This window comes from Rhinopithecus roxellana, chromosome 8 (assembly GCF_007565055.1).
Source record: "Rhinopithecus roxellana isolate Shanxi Qingling chromosome 8, ASM756505v1, whole genome shotgun sequence".
Lineage (NCBI taxonomy): Eukaryota > Metazoa > Chordata > Mammalia > Primates > Cercopithecidae > Rhinopithecus > Rhinopithecus roxellana.
This window is the reverse complement of record NC_044556.1, coordinates 121,069,660-121,082,492: the sequence shown is the minus strand read 5'-3', so window position 1 is coordinate 121,082,492 and position 12,833 is coordinate 121,069,660. Positions and strand designations below refer to the sequence as shown.

General features: G+C 38.9%; 1 protein-coding gene across 1 annotated transcript in view; it reads right to left on the bottom strand.

The window, feature by feature from the left end:
* Positions 1 to 338: 338 nt before the first annotated feature.
* Positions 339 to 12,833, bottom strand: part of MROH9 (maestro heat like repeat family member 9) — a 124,116-nt gene continuing 111,621 nt past the window's right edge. The window contains exons 20-21 of the mRNA XM_030934948.1: positions 2,516 to 2,578; positions 339 to 580 (exon numbers count right to left, since the gene is read on the bottom strand). Of these exons, the coding sequence (XP_030790808.1) occupies positions 339 to 580; positions 2,516 to 2,578 (305 nt within the window). The remainder of the gene's footprint in view (positions 581 to 2,515; positions 2,579 to 12,833) is intronic.

The following is a 12,833-nucleotide window of genomic DNA, read 5'->3' as shown; positions in this document are numbered from 1 at the left end:
GCACTTAGAAGGTGCTCAGTAGATGCTTATGGACTGAATCAAGTTCCAAGAGCTTCTCATCAAACACTTTGCTTATGTTATTTTCAATTATTAGTGATTTTGATGAAATAGGGCTTCTGATCACTGTCAGAGAGAGACACCAGGTCTCTCAGATTTCTATATTTGAATAGAGAATTAAGAAGAAACAGTAAAAGCTTCCAGCATTTTTCAGAAAAGCATCTACAAACAGACTCAAGTTGTCAGGAGGGAAAGAAAAATCATTCTTCTTCTAAGGTCAGCTCCAAGACATTGTTGACTTCCCATTGTTTATGAATGATGAATGTCATCATCATTCTCTTCTATAAAGTCTTATCATTCTTGATATCTTTACTGTCTGTGGGACTGTCTATCTGGTCCTTGAGTGAGTTATAATTGTAAAGAGGCTTCAATTTTTTGATGTAGAAGAATTTAAGCAATTTTTGGAAGTTTTGTTTAAGAGTTGCAGAGGTCAGTTTATCGGCTATTTTCTTAAAAATATCGTAGGTTATTTCAGCCAACTCTTTGATCACAGGGTCTTCATCTCGGAGCAGTCGTTCAATAACTGTAATATCAGAAGAGACTTTAGTTCAAGTTATCTTTTTCTTAGAGGCCATGAAACTTTAATTCTAAACAGCCCTGCCACCTTTCACAGAGTGCCCCCTTCTCTCCATCTCTCCTCTTCATTCCCTCTGCATTTTGTAACTTTGACTGATAGCATTCAGGAAGTTTTATCATCTATCCCCACCAGACCCCATTAAAAGAAAAATGGGAATATTCACTAAAAATTACCGAGGACCTTTTATGTGTTGAGCATTTTTCTAGATAGCATAAACAGGTATTCGTATATTGAGGAAGAGGTTCATATTGGTCATAATGAAAAAGTTAAAATCAGTCTAAATGTTCATTAATAGGGAACTGCCTAAAAGTTAGGAATATAAAATGAAATACTACATATGTATTAACATGTTGTAGGCCCCTATTTCTTGGCATAGAAAGATGTTTATATTAAACAGCTAAGTGAAAAAAGTTATAAAACAGTTATGATAGTTAAAAATATATAATAGCTTTTATTATTTAAAAATATCCTGGATAGACAGGGCACGGTGGCTCATGCCTGTAATCCCAGCACTTTGGGAGACTGAGGCAGGCGGATCTTGAGGTCAGGAGATCGAGACCATCCTGGCTAACATGGTGAAACCCTGTCTCTACTAAAAATACAAAAAATTAGCCAGGCATGGTGGCCCACGCCTGTAGTACCAGTTACTCTGGAGGCTGAGGCAGGAGAATCGCTGGAACCTGGGAGGCGGAGCTTTCAGTGAGCGGAGATCTTGCCACTGTACTCCAGCTGGGCGGCAGAGGGAGACTCCGTCTCAAAAAAAAAAAAAAAAAAAAAAAAAAAGAAAAAAAAACCCGGGATAATACATAGACCAAAATGCTAATATCATTATACAAAATGCTAATACCATTATATCCAGATAGTGGACTGTGAGAAATTACTATTTTATTTCTTGATAAAAGAAATAGAAACAAAGGGGGGAGATTTAGAAAACAGAGAGATGAGAAGGAGCAGGAGAAAGGGGAGTGAAAGAAGAAAATGACTGTAAGAAAGATGGAAAATTCTAGTGTTTGGCATTTAGCAGGTAGTCAAATATGTGTTGAATGAATGAGTGAGTGAGTGAGTGAATGAATGAATGGATGAATGAATAAGGAAGGAAGGTAATGACGTATAAATGTAGGTCCATGAATTATAATAAATGTACCACTCTGGTGGGGGATGTCGATAATGGGGGAGGCTAAGCATAGGTGAGGAGAGAAGGTACTTGGGAAATCTCTGTACCTGCAGCTCAATATTGCTGTGAACCTGAAACGGTTCTAAAAAACTAGTCTAGTAAGAAAGAAAGAAAGGAAGGAAGGCAGCCAACTTGTTTTTATAACTCACTATTTGTAATTCTGACCCCGATGGGACAATAGACAGAGGCTAAGGGAGATTCCTAAGACCCAAACATTTTGATAGACTAATATTACCCTTCTTTAATTCCCTCCTCTGCAAATGTGTTGTATAATGCTATCTACTAAAATGTGAATTCTCTGAGGGAAGAGACTGCTTTATTTGCAACTCTGTTGCTAGCAGTAAATAGTGCTGTCACATAAACATAAGAGATGCTAAAAAACATTTGTTAGATGAATGAGTAAATGAATTTTCAACTTTCTAAAGTTCCCAACGGCTCTAGGATGACAGTTCTCAGACAATTAGTGGAATACATGGAGTGACTGAAACAGGGAAAGAGAGTAAGGGGAAATAGAATAGAAAGAGAAAAAACATACATACCTCTTAACCCAGTCCTTTCATTGATTCTTCCATAATTATCCAACCACTACTACCACCCTCTTCCTATCTGGCCTGGCACCCTAACAGAACTCATATGTGACTAGAATCACAAATAGTAAATGTATTTAGATTTATGCATAAAGATTTTGTTATAACCTCAATACTCACCATCAAGCATGACTTCAATTTCAGCTCTAAGCAGTAAATGACCACCAGATTTTGCCAAATATCCTATGCACACAATAAAAATTAAAGTTACTGCAACATGCATTATGAAAATAAATTTTCTGATGTTATCTGGCTACCTTCTTTGCTTTTTTCAAAGCAAAGCATCTCTAGATTATCCTTGAGTCATCTTTTAGTACTTGTAACTATTGTCTCATAAAATTGTTTATCGAAAGATAGATGAGAGTATAAATGTGCACGAATCATATTCAACAGCTCGGTGAATGACCACAAAAGGAACACACCAGGGCTACCACTTAGGTTATTAAATAGAGTATTAGCAGCATCCTGGAAGCCTCCTTAAAGGCTCTCCCAGTCTCCTCCTCCACATTTCAGAATAGATTCTTTTGTGTCTGCCTTCTTTTGCTTCACATGACATTTTAAGATTCACCCATGTTCTTTGATGTAGCAATAGTTTGCTCATTTCCATTGCTACATGGCAGAGGCTAGCAAATAAAGTTTTCCTGAGATACAGCCATTCACACTGGCTCATTTGTTTACATATCTATGGCTGTTTTCACCCTACCACAGCAGAGTTGAGAAGTTGCAACAGAGACTGTATGGCACTGAAAGTCTAAAATATTTACTATTGGGCCTTTAACAGAAATAATTTCTGAACCTGCTATATACTAGTGTATCTTATGAATGCATCATTTTTCTAAGTCCATTCTGCTGTTGATGGGCGTTTGTGTTGTTTCCAGTTTGGGGCCATGATGAATAATGAACTTATGGGCATTCTTGTACATGAATTTTGGCATGTATTTGTATAACTGCTGTTTGGTATATAACTGGTGGATTTCCTGGGCATGCTTATGTTCAACTTTAGCAGTTACGGCTAAACAGTTATCCAAAGTGGCTGTACCAGTTTTCACTCCTACCAATAGTATGCTAACATTTTCATTGCTCTATGTCCTCCGGACAATTGATATTGTTAAAATTTTTCCTTTCAGTCATCCTCATAGGTTTGGTGATAATATCACATTGTAACTTTAATTCTCATTTTTTGTTGTTGATTAATAAGATCATGTGTGTATTTACTGGCCATTTGGATGTCTTCTTTTCTGAAATGCTTATTCAGATAAGTCTCTTGCCTGCTTGTATATTGAGTTATCTTTTTCTTTGTCACTTGTAGGCATTTTAAAGTTCTGAGTACTAATCTTTTTAAAATGGTGCATGTCTTACAATATCTTCTCCTATCTCATGGCTAAACTTCTCCATTTACATTTGTTTTTTTAACTAACAGAAATCCTTAATTTCAATGTGGTTTAATTTATCATCTTTACATTTACAGTTAGTTAATTTTGAGGTACTGTTTAGGAAATGTTTGCTTGTCTCAAGCCATAAAGATATTCTTCTATATTTACTTCTAGAAGCTTTACTATTTTACCTTTTATGCTTATATCTACCATCCATTCGGAGTTATACAGCATGAAGTTGTGGTCAAGATATTTTTATATACCTGTATAGTTGATCCTGCACCGTTAAGAGAAAAACTGCTCTTACTTTACTGCTTGGCAGTGTCACCTAGATCATAAATTGTGTGTGGTCAATGTCTTGGCTCCATTCTGTCTATCATTGTGTCACTACTGCATGACCTTAATGTGTAATGCATCTTGATATCCCATGATATAAGTCCTTCAACTCTAGTTCCTCTTTAAATTATCTTGACTCTTTTTAAACACTTAAGTTTTAATATAAAGTTTATAATCAGCTTGTCACGTTTCACACACACACCCAAAATCCCCAATGAGATTTTGTTTGGGAATACATTGAATCTATATAGATCAATTTGGGGAGAACTGACATCATCATAATATTTAATCTTTCAATAAATAAGCATAATATATCCTTCTATGGAACTCTTTTAAAAATTTTCTGTATGTTTTCCAGTTTTCTGTGCATTCATTTTGTGTATCATTTCTTTTATTTTAAGGTATTTGATGATTTTTGGTGCTATTGTATTGGTGTTTTTTAATTTTAATTTTTTATTTCAATAGGCTTTGGGGGAAGAGGTGGTATTTGGTTACATGGTTAAGTCCTTTAGCAGTGATTTCTGAGATTTTGGTGCACCCATCACCTGAGCAGTGTACACAGTACCCAATATGTAGTCTTTTAAAAAATAATTGTAGAGAGAAATTTTCTTTTTTTTTCCGTTATTTTTTAAAATATGTGAATGCATATATAACCTTTCATTTCTTTTAAATAAACTTTTTGCACCTATTGACCCATCCTCTAAGTTTCTTCCCCTCACCTCCCACCCCCAAACAGGCCCTGGTGTGTGTTATTCCCCTCCCCATGTCCATGTGTTCTCATTGTTCAACTCCCACTTATGAGTGAGAACATGTGGTGTTTGGTTTTCTGTTCCTGTGTTACTTAGCTGAGGATGATGGCTTCCAGCTTCATCCATGTCCCTGAAAAGGACATGATCTCATTTCTTTTTTATGGCTAGATAGTATTCCATGGTATATATGTACCACGTTTTCTTTATCCAGTCTATCATTGATGGGCATTTGGATTGGTTCGATGACTTTGCTATTGTAAATAGTGCTGCAGTAAACATATGTGTGCATGTGTCTTTATAAAATGATTTGTATTCCTTTGGGTATATACCCAGTAATTGGATTTCTGGGTCAAATGGTATTTCTGGTTCTAGATCCTTGAGGAATTGCCATACTGTCTTCTACAATCGTTGAACTAACTTAAATTCCCACTAACAGTGTAAAAGCATTCCCATTTCTCCACAACCTCGCCAGCATCTATTGTTTCTTGACTTTTTAATAATCACCATTCTTACTGGTGTGAGATGGTATCCAATTGTGGTTTTGATTTGCATTTCTCTAATGATCAGTGATGCTGAGCTTTTTTTCATAAGTTTGTTGGCCACGTAAAAGTCTTCTTTTGAGAAGTGTCTGTTCATATCCTTTGCCCACTTTTGCTACTTTGACCACTTCAGACTCTGATATTCTTTCTTCCACTTGGTTGATTCAGCTATTGACACTTGTTTATTTTCTTGTAAATTTATTTAAGTTTCTTGTAGATTCTGGATGCTAGATCTTTCTCAGATGGGTAGACTGCAAAAATTTTCTCCCATTCTGTAGGTTGCCTGTTCACTCTAATGATAGTTTCTTTTGCCATGCAGAAGCTCTTTAGTTTAATTAGATCCCATTTGTCAATTTTGGCTTTTGTTGCTATTGCTTTTGGCATTTTTGTCATGAAGTCTTTGTCCATGTCTATGTCCTGAATGGTATTGCTCAGGTTTTCTTCTAGGGTTTTTGTGGTTTGGGGTTTACATTTAAGTATTTAAGCCATGTTGAGTTAATTTTTGTATAAGGTGTCAGGAAGGGGTCCAGTTTCAGTTTTCTGCATATGGCTAGCCAGTTTTCCCAGCACCATTTATTAAATAGGGAATCCTTTCCCCATTGCTTGCTTTCGGTAGGTTTGTCGAAGGACAGATAGTTGTAGATACGGTGTTATTTCTGAGGTCTCTTTTCTGTTCCATTGGTCTAAATGTGTGGGTTTTTTTTTTTTATTTCTTTTTTTTAATTTTTTTTTTTTTTTTTACCAGGACCATGTTGTCGTGGTTACTGTAGCCTTGTAGTATAAAGTCAGGTAGCATGATGCCTCCAGCTTTGTTCTTCCTGATTAGGATTGTCTTGGCTATATGGGATCATTTTTGATCCTATATGAAATTTAAACTAGCTTTTTTCTAATTTTGTGAAGAATGTCAATAGTAGTATGATGGGAATAACACTGAATCTATAAATTACTTTGGGCAGTATGACCCAAAGTCATTCATGATATGGATTCTTCTTATTCATGAGGATGGAATGTTTTTCCTTTTTTTTTTTTTCTGTCCTCGCTTATTTCCTTGACCCATGATTTGTAGTTCTCCTTGAAGAGGTCCCTTACATCCCTTGTTAGCTGTATTCCCAGGTATTTTATTCTCTTCGTAGTGATTGTGAGTGGGAATTTATTCATAATTTGGCTCTCTGCTTGTCTATTGTTGGTGTAAAGAAAAGCTTGTAATATTTGCACATTGATTTTGTATCCTGATACTTTGCTAAAGTTGCTTATCAGCTTAAGGAGTTTTTGGGCTGAGATGATGTTGTTTTCTAAATATAAAATCATGTCATCTGCAAACAGAGACAATTTGACTTGCTCTCTTCCTATTTGAATATGCTTTATTTGTTTCTCTTAACTGAAAGAATATATTTTGGTGTGTTTTTTCCCCCATATTTAGTGCTTCTTTCAGGCAGGCCTGGTGGTGACAAAATTCCTCAGCATTTGCCTGTGTGGAAACGATTTTATTTCTCCTTCACTTAAGCTTATTTTGGCTGGATATGAAATTCTGGGTTGGAAATTCTTTTCTTTAAGAATGTTGAATTTGGCCCCCAATCTGTTCTGGTTTGCAGAGTTTCTGCTGAGTGGTTCACTCAGTCTGATTAGCTTCCCTTTGTAGGTGACCTGGCCTTTCTCTCTGGCTGCCCTTAACACTTTTTCCCTTATTTTGACCTTGGAGAATCTGATGATTATGTATCTTGCGGTTTGTCTTCTTGTGGAGTATCTTAATGGTGTTCCCGCTCTTTTCCTGGATTTGCATGTTGGCCTGTATTGCTAGGTTGGGGTTTTCTAGCTTGTTTCCATTCGCCCCATCTCACAGTCTATCACCAGTTCCATCTTTTCACAAAGTCCCGTTTCCTGGAGGCTTTGTTTGTTCCTTTTCATTCTTTTTTCTCTAATCTTGCTTGCATGCCTTATTTCAGTAAAGTGGTCTTCAAACTCTGATATTCTTTCTTCCACTTGGCTGATTTAGTTATTGATACTTGTGTATGCTTCACGAAGTTCCTGTGCTATTTTTCAGCTCCATCAGGTCATTTCTGTTCCTCTCTAAACTGTTTATTCTAGTTAGCAGTTCCTCTAACCTTTTATCAAGGTTTTTAGCTTCTTTGCATTGGGTTAGAACATACTTCTTTAGCTCAGCATGGTTTTTTGTTACCCATCTTCTGAAGCCTACTTCTGTCAATTCGTCCATCTCATCCTCCGTGCAGTGCTGTGCCCTTGCTGGAGAGACATTGCAAACATTTGGAGAAGGGGCACTCTGGCTTTTTGGGTTTTTAGCATTTTGTCATTGATTCTTTCTCATCTTTCTGAATTTGCCTAGTTTCGATCTTTGAGGCTGCTGACCCTTGGATGAGGTTTTTGTGAGGACTTTTTTGTTGTTGTTGCTTTTTGTTTGTTTTTCTTTCAATGGTCAGGTCCCTCTTCTGTAGGGCTGCTGCCATTTGCTGGGGGTCCATTTCACGCCCTATTCATCTGGTTCACTCCTGCATCTGGAGATGTCACTCAAGGAGGCTGGAAAACAGCAAAGATGGGTGCCTGCTCCATCTTCTGGCAGGGGCACTGACCTGATGCCAGTTGGATCGCTCCTGTGTAGGGTTTCTGACAACCCCTGTTGGAGGGTCTCACCCAGTTGGGCGGCATGGGGAACAGGACCCATTTAATGAAGCACTTTGACCCTTGATGCAGGGGTGTGATTTGCTGGGGGGAAACCCACTCATCTGGGCTCCTGGATTCCTCAGAACTATCCGGAGGAAAGGCTATGTCTGCTGATTCACAGAGACTGCAGCTATCCCTCCCGCTAGAGGCTCAGGCCCAGGGAGCTATGGGTTCTGTCCCTGAGCCTCTGGTTAGAGTTGTTGGATTTTCTGCAGGAAGCCCCACCCAGTGAGGAAGGATGAGTCAGGGTCAGGCCTGAAGAGATCCTCTAGCTGCAGTCTTCCACAGCTGGTGTGTTGGGCTGTTCAGGACACCTTTTGGGACCAAGCTGTCCAGTCCTACTGGTTCCAGCAGGGGAAAAGCACAGCCTGGAGCTATAGAGATGGATGCCACACTTCCCCTGCCCAGGGAGCTTGATATGTTAGGCAGTTGTGAGTCCTAGTGCTGGCTGCTGCCCCTTTCCTAAGAGGCTCAAATGGCTTAGACAGCAGGCAGCTGCGGTGCTGGTCACCCCTCCTCCCCAGGGGCTTGATGGGTTTAAGCAGAGTCCAGCTGAGACGCTATTAAGAATCTGCATGGCTCTGGGGTTAAGGCCCTAGGCCCCAGTGGTGTGGGTTCATGAGTGGGATCTTCTAATCTGTGGGTTTCATAGTTCCATGGAAAAATCACGGTCCCCCCAGCTGGGTAGGATGCCTCCCTTGGCTGGGGGGTGAGGGCTCCTCTACCCATGTGGCTCTCAGATGGGCCACTGCACCACACTGCTTGCTCTTCCTTTCTCTCCATGGATCACACCAGCTGCCTAGTCAGTTCTGATGAGAGAACCTGGATACCTTGGTTGCCAGTGAAAGATTAACGCACTTATTATGGTTCTTTTCAATGGGAGCCTCCGACTGCCACTGTTTCTAGTTGGACATCTTGGCCAGTCAGTATGTTGTCTTTTATCCCTCATCCCTTCCCACCCTTTCCCCTGAGTCCCTAAAGTCCACTGCATCCTTTTTTTTTTTTTAAGTCTCATACTGTTGCACAAGCTGGAGTGCAGTGGAGCAATTTCGGTTCACTGCACCCTCCACCTCCCAGGTTCTAGCGGTTCTACTGCCTCAGCCTCCCAAGTAGCTGGAACTATAGGCACACGCCACCATGCCTGGCTAATTTTTTTTTGTATTAGAGACGGGGTTTCACCATGTTGGCCAGGCTGGTCTTGAACTCCTGACCTCATGATCTGCCCACCTCGGCCTCCCAAAGTGCTGGGATTACAGGCGTGAGCCACCACATCTGGCTCATTGTATCATTCTTATGCCCTTGCATCCTCATAGCCTAGCTCCCACTTATGAGTGAGAACACAAGATGTTTGGTTTTCCATTCTTGAGTTACTTCACTTAGAATAATCTCCAGTTACATCCAGGTTGCTGCAAATGCCATTATTTCATTCCTTTTTAATAGCTGAGTAATATTTCACGGCATATTTACACCACATTTTCTTTATTCATTCATTGATTGATGGACATTTAGGTCAGTTTTATATTTTTGCAATTGCAAATTGTACTGCCATAAACATGCATATGCAAGTGTCTTTTTTTGTATAATGACTTCTTTTCCTCTGGGTAGATACCCAGTAGTGGGATTGCTGGATCAAATGAACTTAACTTTTAGTTCAAGTGAACTTAAAGAACTTTTAGTTCTTTAAGGACTCTCCACGCCATTTTCTGTAATGGCTGTACTAGTTTGCATTCCCACCAGCAGTGTAAAAGTGTTCCCTTTTCACCACATCCACACCAACATCTATGATTTTTTAATTTTTAAATTATGGCCATTCTTGCAGGAGTAAGGTGGTATCACATTGTGGTTCTGATTTGCATTTTCCTGATAATTAGTGGTGTGGAGCATATTTTCATAGGTTGGTTGGCCATTTGTATGTTTTCTTTTGAGAATGATCTATTCATGTTCTTAGCCCACTTTTTGATAGGATTGTTTCTTTCTTGCTGATTTGAGTTCCTTGTAGATTCTGGATATTAGTCGTTTGTTGGATGCATAGTTTGTGAAGATTCTCTCCCACTCTGTGGTTGTTGCTCTACTCTGCTGATTATTTCCTTTGCTGTGCAGAAGCTTTTTAGTTTAATTAAGTCCCGTCTGTTTATCTTATTTTTGTTGCATTTGCTTTTGGGTCCTTGGTCATGAAGTCTTTACCTAAGCCAATGCCTAGAAAGGTTTTTTCTGATGCTATTTTTCTGGAATTTTTATGTTTCAGGTCTTAGAGTTAAGTCTTTGATCCATCTTGAGTTAGTTTTTATATAAGATGAGAGACGAGAATCAACTTTTCATTCTTCTACATGTAGCTTGCCAATTATCCCAGCACAATTTGTTGAATAGGGTGTCATGTCCCCACTTTATATTTTTGTTTGTCGAAGATCAGTTGGCTACACTTTACTTTATTTCTGGATTCTCTATTCTGCTTCATTGGTCTAAAAATTAAGCTTCTAATTATTTATTGTTTATATATAGAAATCCAATTGATCTTTGTATACTGATGTTGTATCTAGAAAACTTGCTAAATTGGTTAATTTGAGAACTTTTTTCTGAATTTCTGGAATGTTTAAAATATGCAATTATTTATTTGCTAATTTTGAATGTTTCAAATGTTTCATTTCCTTCTGTCCAAACTTAGTCATTTATTTTGCCTTATTTTAGTTTTGGAAAATTCTTGGCCATCATCTCTTACAGTGGTTCTTCTGCCTCATTCTTTCTCCTCTCTCTTTTTGAAATCTATATGTTAGACCATTTTGCCATGTCTCATATTATCTTACACTCTTTTTATATTTTTCATTTTTATTTCTTCAAACTTTAATCTTTAGTTTGAATATTTTATTCTGACATATCCAATTCTATTTTAAGCTTTTTCTAATACGCTGCTGATTTCATCCATTGAGTTCTGCATTCCATTTCATTATTTAACCTTTTGACTACATTAATCATATTTATTTTAAAGGTATATCTAATAACTGCAATAATGATATCTCTATAATAATGAATAATGATATCTTCATTCTATCTCTATTGTTTGTTTTCTCTTGTAATTAAAAAAGTCTACTTCTGGTTGTTTTTGATTAACTGTCAACTATTGTGTATGAAATTCTGTGTAGAAAATTTGAGTCTCTGAGTAATTTATCTTCTTTCAGAGGGGATTTATTTTTGCTTCTGCCAGGCAGTTAAGCTAAAGGTATATCTTCTTTATCCAACCAGGGATTTAGATGTTCAAGGCTTTGTTCATTGTGAGAGCTGGTCTATTTCCAGTTTATTCTTTCTCCTAGGATGAATCCATCACAGATCCCCGTTGAAAGTCTGGGAGTATTTGGGATCAAGATGAGGGCAACATTTTCAAACTGGGCTCATACAAAGTCAATCGTTGTTTGGTGATCTGGCAGTGATGGCTACCATGAGCATTTGTCTTGGGCCTCAGAGCACTTGCTTTGAAGTGGGTGAAGGGTTCCCACAGCAAGCAGTGGATGTGGAGTGCACTCCAGAGATAGGCATTGAAATTGGGATCTTTCTTATTGCAGAACTGGAGCAGAAGGAGAGTTTCTGAAGCTGCAGGAAGCTTTACAACCAGGGATGCCTTTGAGAACTGAGATGACAGTTCTGTATATGTCATTGCTAGGTGCCTCAACCTGTTCCCTTGGTCAGTCAGAAGAATGAGTCCTACTAGTTCCAAGGAGTAGTAGAGAGAATCCCATTCCTGCTCACCTGAATTAGAAGCATGGGCCACCCTTCCCTTCCTATGCAAAGAATTTCGGGTGGCAGTGCTCCCTCCACTCCACACTGAGGCATATTTTCAGGCATTTGATACACCTACTCACCTGCATTAGGAGCCTGCGCCACCCCTTGCTTTCTGTGCAGAGATCTTGGTGCTGTAGCACTTTCTTTGCTCCATGCCCAGGGCACATTTCCAGGCATTTGGCTCACCCACTCCCTTGGATTAGGAGCCTGAGCTACCCCTGCCTTTCCCTGTGCAGTAGTGATTTCTCTGCTCCTTTCTGGGGCATTTCTAGGCATTTTTATGCACTCGCTTGCCTGGATTAGGAGCGTAAGCCACCCTCCCCTTTCTGAGTAGAGAACTTGGTGCAGCCAACTTGATGGTCTCTTCACTCTACACCTGAACATGTCTCCTGGCATTTGGAGTACCCACTCTTCTAGATTAGGAGTTTAGGCTGCCTCTCCCTTTCCATGCAGAGAACTTAGGGCAGTGGAGGTTCCTCTACTCCACACACAGGCACATCACTGGGTGCTTACCCTCTGGATTCCCATAAGAGCTGGTGCTTATGACTGCCACTGGAGGACTATGGATGGTCCTGCCTGGCCTGGCTCCACCCAGCTTGGTCCCCAACTCTGAGACTCAAATAACTGCAACAATGTGCTCAAATAAGCACAGTCAGAAATGATAACAATGACAAACAACTGATTCCACAGGAATACAAAAGATCATCAGAGACTACTATGAGCATCTCTGTGCACACAAACTATGAAATCTAGAAGAAATGTGTAAATTATTGGAAACATACAATCTCCCAAGATTGAGCCACGAATAAATAGAAGTCCTGAACAGACCAATAACAAGTAGTAAAATTGAATCAGTAATTAATAAAAAAAAAAAAAAAGAAAAGAAAAAAGGTCCACGACCAGACTGATCCACAGTTGAATTCTACCAGACATACAGGGAATAACTGATACCAATTCTATTAAAATTGCTCCAATTCCTATGAAGCCATAATTA